Source organism: Gigantopelta aegis, chromosome 3 (genome assembly GCF_016097555.1).
Source record: "Gigantopelta aegis isolate Gae_Host chromosome 3, Gae_host_genome, whole genome shotgun sequence".
NCBI classification, from domain to species: Eukaryota; Metazoa; Mollusca; class Gastropoda; order Neomphalida; family Peltospiridae; genus Gigantopelta; species Gigantopelta aegis.
The window spans coordinates 20,047,553-20,069,453 of record NC_054701.1 but is presented as its reverse complement, the minus strand read 5'-3'; the positions used below and the strand labels follow the sequence as shown (position 1 = coordinate 20,069,453).

General features: G+C 38.6%; 1 protein-coding gene across 4 annotated transcripts in view; it reads left to right on the top strand.

Annotated features, from left to right (window-relative positions):
- Positions 1-21,500, top strand: part of LOC121367662 (carboxypeptidase M-like) — a 29,028-nt gene extending 7,528 nt beyond the window's left edge. For 2 of the 4 annotated variants that reach the window (XM_041491971.1, XM_041491970.1), the window contains exons 2-9: positions 7,809-7,998; positions 9,245-9,342; positions 13,292-13,464; positions 14,529-14,710; positions 16,081-16,257; positions 17,715-17,867; positions 19,471-19,616; positions 20,000-21,500. In XM_041491971.1, coding sequence (XP_041347905.1) covers positions 7,827-7,998; positions 9,245-9,342; positions 13,292-13,464; positions 14,529-14,710; positions 16,081-16,257; positions 17,715-17,867; positions 19,471-19,616; positions 20,000-20,200 — 1,302 coding nt within the window. In that variant the 5' untranslated portion in view covers positions 7,809-7,826 and the 3' untranslated portion in view covers positions 20,201-21,500. Of the gene's footprint in view, positions 1-7,805; positions 7,999-9,244; positions 9,343-13,291; positions 13,465-14,528; positions 14,711-16,080; positions 16,258-17,714; positions 17,868-19,470; positions 19,617-19,999 lie in introns of all 4 variants that reach the window. The other 2 variants (XM_041491969.1, XM_041491968.1) reach the window with 1 other exon arrangement.
- The last annotated feature ends 401 nt before the right edge of the window (positions 21,501-21,901 follow it).

Sequence of the window (21,901 nt, the reverse complement as noted above, 5' to 3'; positions counted from 1 at the left end):
AGCATGTTTTCTTTACGAATGTTAAACCATCTACCTCTTTCTAGCGGTAATCTTAAATTTGCAATTAATTATCCATTTTCTATTTTGGTACGAAAATCTCGTCAAATAGGTTTCGAAGTAAACTTCCATTTTGAGTAATGTATAAAATTGGACCCCAGAAGAGTTTGTAATATCCGTAAAACCACCGTTGTATGAACTGATCGCAGCGTTTTTGTTTTAATTCTTGTTTATAAGATTTGAAATCGATATATTGATTAGTCTAGATGAATCCAATTCCCGTGTTATCAAAAACGCTTTTTGTGAATTTCAAAAACTCTTGACATATTTTATGATCCCGACTGAATGCACGTGACAAACAGCATGCAGGGTCGATCTTAGAATTTTAAAAATCCGCATTATCCATCTCATGTAGATTAATTTTCCCCATACGATCTAAAACCCACAGATATTCGAATAGTTGAAAATACTATTCGAACATTTCGAATATTCGGACCGAACACGAATTTTCAATTTAATATTATTTTTTAAACTAGTAAAATCAATAGCCTTCTGAAAGTCTTCAGTTGATACCAGGCGTAGTAACTATTGTAACATATTAAAGTGAGAAACGTCTCTTTTATGCGATTAACAAGAAACGCCATCAGAGTTCAACCAAACCTAGCAGAAACAACGTTCGCTAGACGGGTTTATGCGCTTTATGTTAAACCGAATGACTATACAGGGAACTAGTCAAACTGTTAATGTCGCTCGATGTAGCTAAACACGGGATTGGGTACCTATTTCATAGCTTTAAATACTAATAGCTTTCAAACCTGCTGTCTTGACACCCACCTTTTTCTGCCCTGGACAGGAGATCTGGTAAAAACCAGAATTCGTACCCAGGATGGACGTTGTTGAACCTTTAGTGGATATGGGCACGTTAAAGGAGTTTTCCTTCTCCATCCTACCCACCTCCACCATGAAGGCTATGCGTCCGGGATGGGTTGGTAGGTGGGTAATTTCTGGCATGCTTCCATTAGAGAACTGTTCAAGCACGCCTGTCGTGGACACAAACTCTGATTTCGCCAACGAGTTCTGTGCAAGACAGAGACGTTCAGGATGGTTTAATCGTTACCTGTCGGAGACGTTCACATTCACTCTATGTGGGAAGGAAGAAAGAAGAATTGTTTCACTTAAAGTGACAGACACGTGTTTATAAACACTACGACGTATTTTTCACTATTAGAGCCATTTTTGATAATTTGATAAGTTACTTACATTTTATTATTTAAAATGTCCATTTTAGTACACCCGAAGTGTCTTTGGTCATCTTGGTGTTTGTATTACCCAGAAATACATTTTTTATAGTTCCAAAACATGCACGTACTTCTGAGAAATAACGGTTACAGAGACGAGTTCTAGTCTGTTTTAAAGGGTTTATTCCCCCATTTCATCATCACAGCCTTGTATCACTCTACTGTAGCTTTATCCATGTATTACAGGTTCGTAGATTTAAACTTAGTGTCCACTTTCACGGTTTGAAACTAGGGTATGCGACTTTAACGACGCACAACGCATTAGTAATTACGGTTATATGGCTTAGGAAACATGGTTAAGAACCACACAGATAATGAGAGAAAGAAAGAAAAAAATGTTTTAATTAACGACGCACTCAACACATTTTATTTACAAATTATATGGCGTCAGACATATGGTTAAGGACCACACAGATTTTGAGAGGAAACGCTATCGCCATTACATGGACTACTCTTTCCGATTAGCAGCAAGGGATCTATTATTTGCGCTTCCCACAGGCAGGATAGCACAAACCATGGCCTTTGTTGAACCAGTTATCGATCACTGGTCGGTGCAAGTAGTTTACACCTACCCATTGAGCCTTGCGGAGCACTCACTTAGGGTTTGGAGTCGGTATCTGGATTACAAATCCCATGCCTTGAAGATAATGAGAGAGGAAACCCGTTGTCGCTACGCAATGGGCTAGGCTACTCTTTCCAATTAGCAGCAAGAATATTTTATATCTTGTTTTCCCACAGACAGGATAGTACATATCACGGCCTTTGTTACACCAGTTGTGGTGCATTGGCTAGAATGAGAAATAGATCAATGGGCCCACCGAAGGGGATCGATCCTAGACCGACTGCGCATCAGCCGTGCTGTGCTCTATGTGGGAGTCAGCAATGAAATACAGTCTCGAACCTACCAGCCCAATTCCTCGCTGGTAATTCCAATATGAGAGGCTTAAGCCTTGAACTACGCTCAGATACAGTTTGGTTTACAATGAACAGTCGACCATGTCAGAGACGGTAACAGGCCTTGGTGGTGTAATAGTCAAGTCATCGGACTTAAGGCTGGTAGGTACAGGGTTCGCATCCCGGCACTGGCTCCCACTCAGAGCTAGTTTTAAAGACTCGATGGATAGGTGTACGGTCACTACACCGATTTCTTTAACTAACCGACTATCCAGGAGACAGACAACCCAGATAGCTGATGTGTGTGTGCCCAGGACAGCGTGCTTGAACCTTAATTGGATTAAAAATAAGAAAATAGATATAAATGAATGTATTGGAAACGAGTCCACATCTGAAATCATTTAGTTCCAACCAGCTTTGGTCGGAGATCGAAACTGAATGGTTCGTGTGAAATCCAAAGTTCACTTGATCCCTCCTCAAACTGAATTGGAACCACGAATCTGAGTTGAATTGTCAACGAGAAACTGGAGTTAATGTCGATGGCTTAACCACTACTATTATATTGCTGATTGGCCTTCTTTACACTGCACGGTAATCGGTTCATCAAATCATACCATCCGACTCATGATTACCGATCAGTTGAAACTAGATTATAATGACTTAAAAAACACGACTTCTGGTTATGTTGTTGCTGCAAAAGAATATCGCAAGTTATAACTAAAATGTAACAAATGGATTATTTGAAGTCATATTAGTTTATAGAGAGGGGCGGGACGTAGCCCAGTGGTAAAGCGCACGCGTGATGCGCGGTCGGTCTAGGATCGATACCGTCGGTGGGCCCGTTGGGCAATTTCTCGTTCCAGCCAGTGCACTACGACTGGTATATCAAAGGCCATGGTATGTGTTATTCTGTCTGTGGGATGGTACATATAAAAGATTCCTTGCTTCTACTAAAAAACAAAATGTAGCGGTTTTCCACTCTATGACTGTATCAAAATGATCATATGTTTGGCATCCAATAGCCGATGATTAATAAATCAATGTGCTCTAGTGGTGTCGTTAAACAAAATAAACCTTTAGTTTATTGAAAAATAAGGAGTAGAAAAATGTTGGATGCATGTGCGTGTTGCACATGCATGCATACATACATGTGTGTTTGCTCATGTATGTATGTGTACGTATTCATGCATGTATGTGTACGTATTCGTGTATGTATACGTATGTGTATGTGTACGTACATGTGTATGTGTGTGTGTATTTTATGTGTATGTGTATGAGTATGTGTATGTGTAAGTGTGCGCGCGTAGGAATATGTATGCTATTGTGTGTATACGTTTATGTATGTGTATGTACATGTGTGTGTGTGTGTGTGTGTGTGTGTGTGTGTGTGTGTGCATGGGTGTGTGCGTGTGTGTGTGTGTGTGTGTGCATGGGTGTGTGCGTGCGCTTGTGTATATATGCGTTCATGTGCATGTGTATGTTCGTGTGTACGTGTATGAGTATGTGTGCAGATTTATTACTTATCGTTTATGCATATGTACGCGAGAGGGTGTGCTTTACATTTTACATATTTATATAATCAAATAGTAGCAGTATATATTAATCAGCTTTAAAGTAGGGCGGATCTAGAGAAGGGGGTAGGAGGTCCTCGTCTTAAGCTTTATATTTTAATTACATTTCTAACGGAAGGACATTAAATGGTAGATCTAGCGATCTCTGATATTGCGAGAAACGTCTAATATAACCGTAGACCTTTGAAAAGACAATAGAGGTTGTTATAATGGTGTTCTTTTACAATTTCATTGTGGCCTTTTCGTTCTGGACCCCCCCCCCCCCCACCACCACCACCACCACCACCAGAAAGGCTAGATCCGCCCCATTTTAAACACCTTTAAAGGGACATTCCTGAGTTTGCTGCAATTTTTAAGATGTTATCGACTAACAGAGACTTTTTAACGATTGTAATTACATATCAAATATATTTCTGTGCAAAAAATATTAGTGGCTGTATATTAATATTATATATTGATCGTTCTAATATTTGTACTAGGCGAAATTTCATTTTATTTCCACAAAAAAAATGTTGTTCGTACGTACGAAATTATTTGAAGACAAAATCCAGTTTGGGCTTCTTACAAATATTAAGACGACCAGAAACACATTGAATATACAGACACTGATATTCTAAACCAGAAAATATATTGAATATGTAAGTTTAATCATAGAAATATTTTATTAGTCGGCAACATCTTACAATGCAGCAAACTATATCCCTTTAAAACAGTCGATTCCGGTTGTTTGTGTATAAATGAGAGAGAGAGAGAGCTTGAAAAGTAACGCGTCTACTTGCACATTAACCATGGCCGGACTAATTACTCAAGTCGGTATTCCATCAACTGTCAATTAGCGAGGCTTGAAATCAGGCAGCGCACATCGATGGCAGCTGGCTAACTCGTCTCCGTTCACAAGTGTCAATCATCTATTCGATTGGGAGGGGGGCAGTCATTATTACATACATATACTAGAACTAGGGGTGGGGTCATCTGGCGATATCGTAATACTTAGCAATATTTAAAAAATATGCATGTTTATGAAGGAGTCGGTACTATATCAGAGTTATAAAAGTTTACCAATTATTGGTAGACCACGTATTAGATAAAATAGGGGTGGTTATATATATATGAGTATAATGCAGTGTCCGTTGTGAGAATACTTACGGTAATTAACACTGAAAACGTAATATTAATATCGGATTATAGATTAGTATTTAAAATTTAACATAAAAATAAATTCTTGTTTCAAACATACAGACATTAGGGAGCGAGACTTCATTCATTCATTTCAACTTATGTTTGTCCTTATATCCAAATAAAGTTGAAGCACGCTGTCCTGGGCACACACACTCAGCCATCTGGGCTGTCTGTCCAGGACAGTGGGTAGTAGTTAGTTAGTGGTTAGTCAGTGGTTAGTGTGAGAGAAGTCGGTGTAGTGGCCTTACACCTACCCATTGAGTCGTTAAAACTCGCTCTGGGTGGGAACCGGTACCGGGCTGCGAACCCAGTACCTACCAACCTAATGTCTGATGGCTTATCCACGACACCACCAAAGCTGGTGGAGCGAGAGTGCACTCCCAGCACCTTTTGTTTGGAAAACGTATCCTTCAGTACTGCTTATCATTTGAGCATTTTCGTCACATTGATATCCAATTACCCACGCATTTTTGTGCGCTGCAGTCTCGTTAAACATTGATTTTGTTTATATTCACTACTGCTTAAACAATAAAGATACCGATTCTAGTTATTATTAGCGGAACGGGGCCCAGGTGTATATGATTGACTATTATAAATATAATTACATAGATAATAACTAGTTAATGACGTAGATTCTAAGATTATCGGATTTATCTTGTTAAGGTAAGTATGAGAAATTTCCCATTCGGCCTGATAAAGCCGATATTCTACGTCATTAACTAGTTATTATTTTTATTGCCCATTCGACCTGAATAGGATAAAGCCGATATTCTACGTCATTAACTAGTTAATATTTTTATTTCCCATTCGACCTGAATAGGATAAAGCCGATATTCTACGTCATTAACTAGTTATTATATTTATTTCCGATTCGACCTGAATAGATATATTTGGCTAACGTAATGTGATGGAATCCTTTCAATTTCATCCAAAGCTTGTATTACAATATTTACATGATACTGACTTTTATTCTAAATTTTAATTTTATCTCTCTGTGAAATTTGTATTTTTGCACAGTTGTTTACACTGTGTTTTAATTTAACTGTTGAATTTTTATATTTGTTTGCCTTTACCATAGTTTGACACCCAATGGCCGATGCATTTTTCGTGCTGGGGTGTCGTTAAACATTCATTCATCCATTCATTCATTTGAACAGGATAAAGCTGATATCCTGCGTCATTAACTTGTTATTATTTTTATCCTGCAATCCATCAAACAAGGGGGAAAATATTATTTCTACGATGACCGTAGAGGTCAAATGAACGATTTTGTAATGGCTCTATGCATATGACGTAAAACTTTGTGACTTCAAAATGGGCCAGTAGAAACAGTTGTTGCAGGATAAAGTTAATTACACATTACTTACAACTCTGCTTACATTATCATTCGTTTGTGTTTCTGGGCGTCTTCATCTGTAGCTAGGGTCATTGGTGTTTACAATGTAACGAATCAGGATTGTTGTTTTTTGTTGTTGTTTTTTTTGTTTTGTTTTTTTTTTAAACGTAGCCGTAACCCCCACTCCTGATTTATTAATTTTTAGATCCGCCCCTATATATGCGAGTCGCACGTTTCCGGGTAGAGACGATCATTGGTGCAAAGAACTAAAAGCATGTGTATATTAATGTACTCTTGAGTGTTCTCTTTTGTTTATCAGAGACGACGAAAAAAGCTTCATCTAAGAGCTTGTCCATTTTTTACAACACCAGCCTGTACTTCTAGTTTGTTCATGCATTATGTTTTTGTCTAGCAACGTAATAACCACTTGTTATCATACAAACCTGCACTTCCAGTTTGTTTATGCAGTATGCTTTTGTCTAGCAACGTACTTAGTGTGGGTGGGGGAGAAAGATAGTTGCACGAAAAGTGCACTTGTAATCTTACTGTCAATTTAACTCCCTCCTACAACCACCCCTAGTTGTTTAGACTAGGTACGGCCCTGTATTAATTAATCAAATTTAATTGAAACCAGACCTCGCCTGCCGTCGTTAGTAGATATGTCGCGAGCCAACACGATTCTGTGTCGTCGTGATGTATGCACGTCAGTGTTGAGTTGATTTGTCCAACGAAAAGTGATCTGGAAACGGAATACGGAGTTTTCTAAGATTTACTCACACTTCAGTTAGTACCAGATTTGATTTGTCCAACGAAAGGTGATTTGGAAACGGAATCCGGAGTTTTCTAAGATTTGCGCACACTTCAGTCAATATCAAATTTGATTTGTCCAACGAAAGGTGATCTGGAAACAGAATACGGAATTTTCTAAGATTTACTCACACTTCAGTCAATACCAGATTTGATTTGTCCAACGAAAGGTGATTTAAAAACAGGATACGAACTTGTCTAAGATCTGCTCACACTTCAGTCAACACCAGACTCTCTGGCTTAGTGGAAGGTACTGTGTTCGCGTTCCACTTGGAAAAATAATGATATTTTCTTTCCAATATAGGCTCAAACTCAAAATGGTTCTGTTTATTGGGGTGTATATATTTGTGATATCCTAACAACAGCAAACATGTCTTTGTATCTGTTACATATACTAGCGATTGAAATAATAATAATAATAATAATAATAATAATAATAATAATAATAATAATAATAAAACTGTATAACTTAACATCGGCCACCTGCATTAATCATTGTTAAGACGCCACATTTTTGTTCTTTCAAATTATCTAATATAGTATAAACCGAAATGTATATAAAAGATCGCTTGCTACTAATGGAAAGATGTAGCGGGTTTCCTCTCTAAGATAAATATAAAAATTGCCAAATTTTCGACATCCAATAGCCGATTATTAATAAATCAATGTTTTCTAGTGGTGTCGTTAAACAAAACAAACTTTATCCTTACTGTTTCGTTTCAGCAGGCGCTGTTAGTCTCGATAATGAAATCCCTTGTCTGCAGCTGGTTGCTGGGGCTGATCGAGACTCTATTGGTGGTGGGCAGCCTCGACTACAACTACCACGACCACGACTTCATAGAGCAGTTTCTCACCAACATCACGCGACGTCATCCCGACATCACGCGTTTACACAGCATCGGCAAATCTGTGGATGGTGTGTATTCTCTATAGACTACTCGTTCCAGCCAGTGCACCACGACTGGTATATCAAAGGCCGTGGGATGGTGCATATAAAATATCTCTTGCTACTAATGGAAAAAAATGTAGCGGGTTTCCTCTCTAAGACTATATGTCAAAATTACTAAACGTTTGACATCCAATAGCCGATGATTAATAAAACCAATGTGCTTTAGTGGTGTCGTTAAACAAAACAAATTTTAAACTATAGACTTTAATTCAATTAGTAATTGTTTACCTTGTTTAAGAAACATAATAATAATATTGTACATTTCATTTTTTAAAGTTTTTTTAAAAGTTTATAGTGTGTATTGTGTGAACTGAAAACAAAGACACCTCTACAAAATACAAAATAACATTTTAACAATTATATGCCACGCCCCAGTTTTACGAAGCGATCTTAAAAGCTTAGCGCTAAAATCACTTAAATGCGTAACAACGTAAGACGATTTTAGCGCTAAGATCGCTTCGTTTCATTTCAACTTATGTTCGTGCTTATATCCAAGTTAGGTTTAAGCATGCTGTCCTGGGCACACACAGCTATCTGGACTGTCTGTCCAGGAGAGTGGGTTAGTTGTTATTAGTTAGTGAGAAAGAAGAGGGTGTATTGGTCTTATACCTACCCATTGAGTTGTTAAAACTCGCTCTGGGTGGGAGCTGGTACCGGGATGCGAACCCAGTATCTACCAGCCTTATGTCCGATGGCTTAAAAACGACACCACGAAGGTCGGTCTAAGATCGCTTCGTACAATGAGATTCTGGCCCTGTGCTTCTAAAAAAAACCATTTGAGTTTAGACTCGAGACAGGCGTGCGCTACAACAGCTTGCTTCTGAATGTGCACGTAAAACCCTGACCTGGTATGCGTGTGACGTCATTATAGGTTGGAGTCTGAACAATATAGCCGTTATGCAAATCGTATCTCTGTATAAGACACGTTACAATGAAAGGGGTGATTTGATAACGTTGTATTTGCTCCCACGAATGACTGCCAGGTGATTCGGCCAATTCAGTGGGGTTTTCCCCATCACAAATAATACCAAAGACCGTTTGATGGGCTTTTAAAAGATCGCTTGCTGGTTTCTTCTCTTATACTGTAGACCAAGTGTCGAAATACTGTAAGTATTAAACACCAAATAGCGATAGTGTAAAATTTAATGTGGGAGCTGTTATAAATGCAATCACTTGTAACGCTACCTTAATGTTGTCACTATTCCATTGCCAGGTGCTAACTTGTGGGTGATTGTCATTGGTGAAAATGCGTCTGATCACGTGACGCTAAGACCACACGTAAAATACATAGCGAATATGCACGGAAACGAGGTAAGCAAACAGCATACAAACTTATTGGTAACTAGTTGCTTTTCTTGTTTTATTCTGTGTATGTTATATACAATGTATATATATATATATTCATAAATTGTTCGTCTCTATAAAGGATAGTTATGGTTATGCTAGACTCAAACTACCAACTGCCAGCAGAAAGTTGGCCAACTTTGTGCTGTGACGACTTGTACGACGTTCTTTTTGCTAGTCTGGGCGCTCTTACAACTCGATTCTCGTCGTATAACCTATTGGTTGTTGATCTCAGAGCACCCGTCACAAGTCTGGAGTTGGGCAAATTACAACGCAACCGTCGTGTTGGCCAACTTTCTGCTGACAGTTGGTAGTCTGAACCTAGCATTACTCTCATTATACTAGTATTAAAGAACTGCAGTCTGTGTTACAGTAGAAGAATCACCTCGAAGAACCGTTGACCACATTATGACTTTTCGAACAATATTTGTTTCCACCCCAACCACTACTCTACGACTGGTATATCAAAAGCCTGCTGTATTTATGTTACTGTCTGTAGAAAATACGTCAACGGTAACGTTTAGTTTATGGGGGCAGCACGTTACCTCTCTCACACTCTAGAGCTGCGAGTGGAAATAACTACGTTAATTACGCGCCAAGTGGCGGCATGTGTGGATAGTTTCACTTCTTGATACATGTCACACTTTCTCTGCCGCCAGCTGCGTTATCTCAAACTAGCTAGCCACGTCCCAGGGGAACTCATTAATCAAAAACATAGGCAGACGGGCTCTCATTTTCATAGGGATGGGGAGTAGCAATGGCGTAGCCAGCATGAGGCGCTTGCCTCGTCTGGAATTTCTCCAGATTTATTTTATTTTTCCCATGACACTGATATTTATTTTACAAGTCTGGGTTTGCCTCGGCGTTTTTTCCTCTCTGGCTAAGCCCCAGAGTGGGGTAGGGTGGTGGTGGTAGAGGATAGGGGGTAGGGGTGGGGATATTTACCCGGATTAAATGAAAAATCCTGAATCTGGATAACATGATACATTCATATTAGCATTACTGCCAAACAGCTATATATAGGGTTTGAAACGCTTCACTGCGTATTTTTGCATGGATCACAACTAACATTGTGAGTAGAATGATGAAAATGCATGGTTGAAAAGGTTTCAGGACAGCTCATGTTGCTGGAATGCCTCTATTGTTATTGACCCGAATTTGAAGATTTGCTCCAGCTCGGATGAGGGGGGGGGGGGGGGGGGGGGGGGGGGCGAGGGCAAATATACTTGTGTTGTTGATTAGTTGGTTAACATATTCTAGGTATGTGTAAAAATTGATGTGCTAGTCAAAACATCTTAGAAACAGTTCAATGACCATAACTGATACACACATTAGATTTAGTAAATCACAGATTTTGTCTTACACAGTTTGAGGTCAACAACTCCCTCTTGACAGATGGGCCACATTAATCACCGATGATGACCGCTTATGTAGGTTATCCCGGTGAATGATCGACAGCGAGCTTTGGCTTATACAATGAATGTATGGTCATTTGGTCATGCATAAACGTATGTGTCTGCACCACACACATACGCACGAAGATTATTATACAGAAAGGAATAAAATAGATATCATAGGCGTAGGAAGGTGCCACAAAATGGAGGGGGGAGGAGGGGGCACTGAACTGAACTTTTTTAGTTTACATTCAGGCCGTAGTCTACGACATTTGAGGACATTTTTACATAAAACAACAATTAATACATTGTGACAAGATGGTGAAAGTACAGTTACGTACATAAATACCAAAACATACAGAAAATCAGCCAGAGGGTTTGAAAATATTCATAACTAAGTACAAAATATAGAAAGTTTTCTAAGGACACCAGCTTTCTTAGAATTAAATAATTTATAAAATTTATATATATTTAGTTTTGACTGACAGAAAGTGGGTAAATAGCGATTTTCTTTCATTCTTAGAAAACATAGGCCTACATGTACATATAATGAAACTCATCTCCGATGTCATAATTTTTACATAATGGACATATTCGATTGTTTAGTAATATATTTTTCCATCTGCCCATTTCAATAGGAAGATTAAGATTTGAAAATCTGAATCGTACTAATGGGCAATAGTGTTTTTTCTCTATATGTGTCAGATATGTCTCAAATGCAACAGTATTTTCTAATAATTTATAATTTGAAGCTTTGGATGAATTATTAACGTGCGTATACCAAGTATTGATCAGTAAGCCTTGTGGAAATAGATCTGTTCAACAAGGAACAACTAGTAATACCGTTGCACTGTGAGGACCATATATATATATATATATATATATATATATATATATATATATATATATATATATATATATATATGATATGTACAACCAACATCATCTAAAATTGATTTCTACATTGTTTACATCATTTAGTAATAATTTCTATACTAGTAATGATAACTTGGACTGTTTTCCAGTGATTAATCGATACTAGAAATAAATCATTTCTAATTTCTAATATGTTATCCATATATGTACAATGGTGTAGATTTCCTCACAGGTAATAACAATGTTAAAAACTGGTTACATAGTTTTTCCACTGATGACAGCGTTATTTTTGGTTACATGTGGTTGTTGACATATGTACGTGTGTTAAAAATTTCAAGACATACTACTGGCTGTTCCTAGGTGATGACCAGGTCGCCAATGCCATACAACCAATGCAAAATTACACGATGGAAATCGATTAGACTGTGACGTATAGTTAATATGACATCCATGTGTCTGTGACGCGTAAGTGCAACGGCTGTAAATAATTTTAGTCGAAAAAGATGTTAAAACTTGCTTAAAAGTTGTAAGAAATACGTAATCGATTATTTCGTAAAAATAGATATTTAAGAAATAAGAAAATCGCACCAAAATGGCGAGTGACGGACCCTTGTATCTTTTATATAGTAGAGATCGAAATGTTTAGTATATGTAAATACACGTTAAGTGGCAATAAATTTGTCATGTATGAAGAGAGCATGTGCAAAATATTGCGGAAATATATCAAATTTACCGATATACAACATCATTCATTTATACTAATCTCTGTCAAGTGCCTGTGAGATTAAGGTAAAATATGACGTAATAAACCATTTTGAAGTACACTGAAAAATGCTTCATAATGAAATTGTAAAGATTTTTTCTGCAATTCGACCACCAAAGGAGTCTTGCAGGTTATTATGAGTTATGTCTCACACAGAATACACGTGTGAAACGTTACTATTTGCACGCTGTTGCGATTTAGCTCGGACCTGGAACCGAGGAGCGTTCGCACTGCGACATTTAGACCGCGTTCACACTAGCATATGACGTAATGAAACATTTTGAAGTACACTGAAGAATGCTTCGTAATGAAATTGTAAAGACTTTTCTGCGCCTTTGGTGGTCGAATTGCCAACAAAGGAGTCTTGTTGATTATTCTGAGTTATGTTACTGTGGTAAAGGACAACACCACCTATCGCTGTACCACGCAATTACGATTTAGTTCGGGCCTGGAACCGAGGAGCGTTCACACAGCGACATTTAGACCGAACTAACATTCAGTGTGAACGCGGTATATATGTTCAAAACTGTTATAGTACGCTACTGACGTCACGAGTCATCTTTTGCATCTGCAAGCTGGTAACAGTTGCGGTTCCTGAAATTGACACCATTCCACATCACTTTTATTGAATATGACTTAATGTTATTTTAAACGCCGATTTCGAAGCGAATACAACCATTTTTAACGTTTGTTTAGAATCATAGTTTGCTCGCTCGGGGAATAAATTCCCAAAGTCGTTTCATAAATTCCATATATCATTCCCACTCATGCAATACTATATATATAATATATATATATATATATATATATATATATATATATATATATATGCACTCATTTAGACCCGTTTGAATTCCATGGACTATTTGCACATTATTTCCAGGTGATCGGCAGGGAGATTCTGCTGCATTTTGCCGAGTTCCTCGTCGACAAGTTTGGCGTGAATCGGACGATCACAGACTTCCTGAAGAGCACCACAGTCCACATCATGCCGACCATGAACCCGGATGGATTCGCCGACTCAACAGAAGGAGACTGCTACAGTGTCGTTGGCAGGTGATTAAACTTCCAACGAATCCGGATGGATCGTGGAACTGATACCTGCAGTCCAAATCAGGCTGAGTTTCCACTATATACGCATATTTATATATAAAAATAACCTTTAGTTTTGTTTAACGACACCACTAGAGCACATTGATTTATTCATCATCGGCTATTTGAAAGTTTGTTTTGTTTAACGACACCACTGGAGCACATTGATTAATTAATCATCGGCTAATATAGGCGCGGACTCAGGAATGGGTTTGCAATGTTGTGTATTCTGTAATATATATTGTTTCACAAAAAGAATAGGGGTGGGGTCCGGGCTCCTTGGGACCCCGCCTTAATCCGCGCCTGGCTATTGGATGTCAAACATTTGGTAATTGTGATTCGTAGTTATCAGAGGAATCCCGCTACATTTTTCCTAATGCAGCAAGGGATCTTTTATATGCATTTTCCCACAGGCAGAACAGCATATACCACAGCCTTTGACCAGTTGTAGTGCACTGGTTGGAACGAGAAAAAATCCAATCAGTTGAATGGGTGCACTGAGCTGGTTCGATCCTGCCACGTAAGTACCTCGGGCGAGCACTCAACCAACTGAGCTAAATCCCGACCCCAACTATTTGAAGTCAAACATTTGATAAATTACACATATAGAGATGAAACCTGCTACATTTTTTCCATTAGTAGCAATGTACTTTTTTATTTGCACCTACCGCGGCATTTGATATACCAGTCGTGGTGCACTGACTGGAACGAGAAATAGCCCAATGGGCCTACCGAAGGGGATCGACCCTAAACCGACCGCGCATCAGGCGAGCGCTTTACCATTGGGCCAACCCCTGCCCTAAAATGTATAACGTGGGCACTCAGGCTCAGAGTTGGACATTTGGTGAAACTATTTTGAGTCCATCAGTAAAGCTTTAGTGACTATATTCCAGACCGCGTGCTTATAAAACTTCTTACTTTAGACTCAATCTTTTAATACATTTCGCCCATTCAAACAGCATGTAGAATTATAAATGGAATCTGAGTTTTTACATGGCGTTATTACGTTCGTTGTGTTTTTCAAATAGATACAATCGACGAAATTTTGATCTGAACCGAAACTTTCCCGACTTTTACAACAAGAACAACCAGGTTATCCAACCAGAGACGCAGGCAGTGATCACGTGGCTTCATCAACAGCAGTTCGTACTTTCCGCCAACTTTCACGGAGGTTCACTCGTCGCTAACTATCCATATGACAACTATAAAGGTGAGGTCTGGCGTGTTATTAAAATGTGTAGTTATGTAAAACAGGTCGTACTTAGTTTGAAATAACTGTTGATGCAGTGAAAAAAAGTAATTATTTTAACGCCCGTGCTTGAAAAATATACTAAACATGATTTTCGTCATTACTGCACTATAATTAAATTTTGTCCGTAGTGCATAATACGCTTTGTGTAAATGTGGATTTATATAATAGTATAAAAAAAAGTTTGAGCTTATTGATATATTAATCATCGGGTATTGGATGTCAAGCATTTTGTAATTCTGACTTTCTTGGAGAGGAAACCCGCTACATGTTTGCCACTAGTAGTAAGGGAACTTTTATATGCACTATCCCACAGACAGGCTAGCACATACCACGGGCTTTGATATATCAGTCGTAGTGCACTGGATGGAACGAAAAATTAAAATGGAAAAGTGCTCTGTGAATCAGGAATATAAGCGCGGACATCAAATTAAAGTGAATGAAATATAGGATGACTGCCATTCTCACGAACATTTTGTATGGTTTTGACACATTTTATATAACTTTCTTTACACTGATCGCATATTTTATGTACTCTTCAAAAAAAGTAGGGAAACCTGAAATATTAATGTTAATATCAACTATTAGACCGAACATACGTTTTGGCCACAGACATCCTAGTAAAGAACGTTCAGGTCTGTTTATGAATACACCTAAACATATTCCATAGTTTGCACTTGCATCACGCAGTTGCCCCGACAACGTGCGTGGTGTGTCATTCTCGATTTTGACAATTTCCAGGAAGGTCGATTAATCACTGTGGAACATTATTTCTATTAATCTTTTTCATTCTGTTGATCATACAGTTGTTATTGTTTTGTTTTTAGTCATGTTTATTGTTTGAATTTGCGATTTACTGATAAAAAAAACGTCAACTTTCAAATTTCACTTCTGACCCCAATCGTCCTTCAAGATCTTTGGTGGTCATAAAATCTACTGTAATACTGAACTACCGGTTGTAATGTTTGCCTAATTAATTCACTATTATCACATAACCATTCCCCACAGCTAATATACCTTACAATTTTGGCAATTGTAAATTCTTATTAGGGATCTACTTTTTTTAAAGATAATATATAGAAAACTAAGTTTGTTGTCTTTAACGATACCTTATTAATAATATCATCCTGTCAGCATATGTTTTCTCTCTGCTATGTATATAGTTTAAAAACAAAAATAAGAATTTAACCGGACTATTTAAGCAAGTGTATTTCGATAAGACTTTTCAGAAAAATACTCTTGAGTTTCCCTACTTTTTTGAAGAGTATAGTAACAGTTAATTTCCATTGATATATATTAAACACACTAATGTCTATTCGTCTATTTAACAGATAGTAGAAACCCAGCATCTTCCAAGACCCCGGATGACAAAGTCTTCCAACATCTGTCCTTGGCATATTCGAAAACACATCCCACAATGCACTTGGGTTTGAGGTGCTTTAACTCAAGTGACGAGAACTCTTTTAAAGATGGCATCACCAATGGAGCTGACTGGTATGCTTTGATAGGTGAGAAACAAACCAACAAAGAAAGAACGATATGTTTTTATGTTATCCTTTGTTTGACTACGTAATCAAATACATTTTGGTTTATAGACATGACATGACATGTGGTTAAGGGGCGCACAAATAATTACAGAGGAAACTCACTGCTGCCACTTCAGGGGCTACTATTTTTTATTAGCAGCAAGGGATATTTTATATGCAGCATCCCACAGACAGGATAGTACATACCTCGGTCCTTGTTACATCAGTTGTGTGGCTGGAATAAATAGCCTAATGGGCCACCGATGGGGAGATCGGTCGCGCACCAGATGAACGCTGTACCACTGGTTTTCGTTCTGCCCAGAACGACGTACTGAGTCATCATTAGCCAAACGTAGCCCAGTGGTAAAGCGCTCGCTTGATGTGCGGTCAGTCTAGGATTAATCCCCGTCAGTGGACCCATTGGGCTATTTCTCGTTCCAGCCAGTGCACCACGACTGGTCTATCAAAGGCCGTGGTATGTACTACCCTGTCTGTGGGATGGTGCATATAAAAGATCCCTTGCTACTAATCAAAAAGAGTAGCCCATGAAATGGCGACATCGGGTTTCCTCTCTCAATATCTGTGTGGTCCTTAACCATATGTTTGACGCCATATAACCGTAAATACAATGTGCTGAGTGCATCGTTAAATAAAATATTTCACATTAGCCAGACATGCCTTTCCTTTTCCTCATCAAAACTGTACGAGAATGGTCAGAGAAAGAACAGGGTTCCCAAGATAGCGATAGCAAAGACTTCACGACTTTAGAACTTGACTTGAGTTCTACTGTATTTACGTGCCTATATCCTTTCAAGGTTCAAGCACGTCCATCCCATGCAAACTCTTTGACAAGGCCAATGGTTGGCCTTGGGACTATCAGAAATTAGATATTGGAAACAGAAAGTATTTCAAACATACATATTTTTGTTTCTTAACAGTATCTGTTATTGTTTTAATATGGAGGAAGGAAGGAAAAGGTTTTATTTAACGCACTCAACACATTTTATTTACGGTTATGTGGCGTCGGATATATGGTTAAGGACCACTCAGACCACTCAGATATTGAGAGAGGAAACCCACTGTCACTTCATGGGCTACTCTTTACGATTAGCAGCATGGGATCTTTTATATGCGCCATCCCACAAACAGGATAGTACATACCACGGCCTTTGTTACTCCAGTTGTGGAGCACTGGCTGGAACGAGAAATAGCCCAATGGGCCCACCGACGGGGATCGATTCTGAACCACTGAGCTACGCCCCCCCCCCCCCCCCCAGTATGGATGAACACGAACTTAAAGCTGTAAGCAATGGGTAGAATTTACAAAGCCTGTTTTTGTCTTACACGTGCGTAACATACATTTACAATACTTAAACATGCGCCTTTAAGCTAAACAGGCTTTTAAAACTCGGCTCAATGTTGTTTTGTTTTGTTTGCAGGTGGCATGCAGGACTACAACTACTTGTACGTCGGCTGTATGGAGCTGACGCTGGAGGTGTCGTGTTGTAAATACCCCGTCAGCGCGGAGATACAGGACTTCTGGGAGGCCAACAAAGAGCCCCTCCTGGTCTACCTCCAACAAGTACACATGGGTGCGTGTTATCAGGGACAGAGTGGTCACAGGCTGATATGCACTCCCATTTTTAGAAGACGGGGAGAGGGGAGGGGCGGGTGGCAGACCGAATTAAGCCAAAATGTCCGAAAGGACGTCTGTCGATATGTACATTACTACGGCACCAGACTGGTATATACATATATACGGTTCCAAACGAATCACTGAGCATTTTTACATGGATTGCAAGTAATATTATGAGCAGAGAATGGAAATACACGGTGAAAAGTTTTGAGACCAGCTAATTTTGCTGTCTCCATCACGGGCCCGAATACGAAAATGTGCTCTAGCACAGCAAGTGGGTGTGGCAGTTGGCACGCACACACACACATACACCACATACACACGCGCGCGCTCACACACATATACACATGCGCACACACCCATACACACACACTAGCATCCATCCACACTCTCTCTCTCTCACACACACACATACCTATATACACGCGCACACTCACTCTCTCTCACACACTCCCACCCCTCCCACCCCCCACCCCCCACACAGACACACTCTCACACATACATATACACACACACTCACTCTCTCACACACATACACACACACACACACACACTCCCCCCCCCCCCACACACACACATACATACATATACACACTCACTCTCTCACTTACACACATACACACAAACACACACATACTCACCACATACATATACACAAACACACACACACTCTCTCTCTCTCTCTCTCTCTCTCTCTCTCTCTCTCTCTCTCTCTCTCTCGCTCTCTCTCTCTTTTTCACACACACACACACACACACACACACACACACACACACACACACACACACACACACATTCAACTCCCCGCCTCATATGCTTTATAAAAGTGTATATTCTGATGCGATTTAAATTTTACACATTTCCAAGAAAAACGTGATTTTGTGCAACAATATTAAAAAAGTTTACTATTCACAAATTTAATATTAATTACATCAAACATCAGAACTATTATAGGGGTGGATTCAGTATCTTTATCAACCGTTATTATGCTGGGGATCAGTTTAACGCAAGTGAAAATCCCACGTTTTCCCGATCGTCAACAACAGTGTACTAACGTCATGTTATTTTATAGAATACAAATAAATATGCGTATAAATACGTTGTCCGGTTGCTAGTTTGGGATGGCTGGGTTTATTGTCTAATTTTGACATAAAGAGCGCTACGTAATATTTGAATAGCTCCACATATCTTCATTAAGAAGCAATAAAACCCGATGTCCCGTTTGGTAATAGAAGAGAAAATGTATTGCATATCAAGTTAAGACATAGGTGTAGTGATTTGAAAACAGACTAATATCGAACACATAGAGAACTTTATAACTGGTTTTTCTCTGTTTCATTTATTCTTTCTTTCTTATTCTCTTTCAATCATATTTATTTCTGTTGATATTTAAATTGCAAAAATATATTACTGTCGTGACAAGTATGTATTATGGAGAAGTCCAAGTAAGTTGTATAATTTGTGCCTAATCCATTTGTTCTTTTAAAAAGCAATAACATATGTTCCAATCTATCAATAGCCCCACATGATACGTCAGACTTTAAATCTGTCTCCGACAGGTGTCAAAGGCCTCGTGACTGATGAAAACAGAAACGCTTTACATGGAGCCCACATCACCGTGAAGGGTCGCGGAGACAGCGTGTACAAGACTTCCAAATATGGAGAATATTGGAAACTGCTTTTACCAGGGTCATACGCTTTAAAGGTGGAGTATTTCATCAATTAGAAACATTCCGTGTTGACAAACAGTAGTTTTATTTGGCACTGCTCTGGGGCGGATTATGGGGGGTTTCCCAGTTGCACGAAATCCCCCCCCCCCCCGGCTAAAAAAAAATCCAACCCCACCACGTAGATCTATATTGATGTCCATGTAAAATTTATAATTTCAAATTATGAACATTTACATATTGTTTCGGACCCCCCCCCCCTTACCTAAAGCACAATCCGCCCCTGCTGCTGTGTAAAAATTGTAATTTCTTTTAGACTTCATGTGGTTGTTAACAAATGTGAAGATTTTTATTTTATTTTATTTATGCAACTGGTTTATACATTTTCATGTTTTAAACGTGTTTATTTTTTATTTTTTAGGTTTCAGCGCCAGGTTACAAAGACGTGACAAAACCGTTCACTGTTAAGTCAGGGGAGGTAACTCGCCTAGACGTCACACTAAACGTGCAAGCTCTTGTTAGTGGCGCAAGCGGTACACGTATAAATGCAATATGGACCATTATTGTTTCCGCGACCGCGGCGACGTTTCTAGCACAGTGGACAGTGATAAGAACACCATAATAAAATATTAATTACAATTTAGAAAGCTTTAATATACTATGACACAGGAACGGCGGAGCGGGGGGTGGGGGGAGGAGCGGGCTCTAGCCCCTTCAGTAATTCTAAAAAAAAAATATTATTGGTAGTAAATCTTAAGGCAGAGATTAATTTTGCTTTAGAAGGCAGAAAATTGCATTTCAGGACATCTAGTTTTCACAATTTTACTTTACGGAGTAGCATACCCCCAGAAACCCGTTAGAAACTTTGCTTTGCGCCCTCGATCTTAGTCCCCCCCCCCCCCCCCCCAAAAAAAAAAAAAAAAAAAAAAAAGTCTACTTGCTTCCGCCGTGCCTGCAACACATGTATACATTCCAGCGGACTATCGGACTATCGGTTATTAGGGTCAGGTGCATGTTATTTTTTGTGATATGTCAAATCCATGTATATATTTAGATGTAACTACGTTTTTTTTATGATTGGTCAAATGTATGATGATGTAATTAATACATAATGTATATATTATTATTATGATGTCAGTGTCTTTGTGAATATTTAGATGTCCCTAGACATATTTATGGTGGTGCTTGGTTAAATATGTTATAAAAATAACTACCAGTGTTTTGACAGAATTTTATGTTGAATCCATACACTCATTCGTATTTGCCATATTGCTAAAGGAAAAATGAGGACATTGATTTTGTTTTTAATATAAACTATTTATTTTACACAGTATTTCCACAAAATCATTATTCATATAAAAAAATAAATTAAATCTCACTTTTATTCAGTTATATAAATTATTTTCATCGTACTGATTATAGGATTATTGAACATTAGTACATTATTTAAAGGACGTTTACACCAAATGGCAATCTGCCCCTTCCCTTTCAAATAAAATGTAAAAAACCCCAAACATTTCCTTTCCCAAGCAATTTACCAATACCCCCCCCCCCCCCCCCCCCCCCCCCCCCCCCCCCCAATCCTTAACTAAATATACAGATGCTGTGGTAAGTCAGAAATGGATTTATGAACGTAGCATAGATTTTGAAATGAAGTTGATGTAACATAAAGGCTGGATGCGGTCCGACTGTTGCGTCTGATGCTCGAGTTGTGGGCATATATACCAATGCATCATACACTTCCTTTTTTTAAATGTAATTCGATTTTTTTTAGTCGGGTCGCACGCACGCACCGCACTCAGTCTATATGAGTCTTAAATGTTCACCTTTTCAGTCACTTTTCTGTCGACTTTGATTACAAAATATATTTTTTGTATTACCAGTTCTTTTTGAATACCATTAAAAGAAATACTTTTGCTCAATCTTTGTAATTTGTCACAAAATTAGTCCATATCATGGTGTGTTGTCGGTGGAACTACTATGCCATCTTAGTAAGAGTAAAATTTGTTTTGTTTAACGACACCACTAGAGCACATGTGCTATTGGATGTCAAACATATAGTCTTAAAGAGGAAGCCCGCTACATCAGTAGCAAGGCATCTTTTATATGCACCATCCCACAGACATAATAGCAAGGCCTCTTTTATATGCACCATCCCACAGACATAATAGCATATAACATGGCCTTTAATATACCAGTCGTGGCAGGGCCGTACCCTGATTAAAATCCTAGGAGGGGCACTACATTTTATAAAGAAATGAAATACTATACAAATTAAACCCCGAGATGTGCATGCTATTTTCTGGAGTAAAAAAAACAGAAG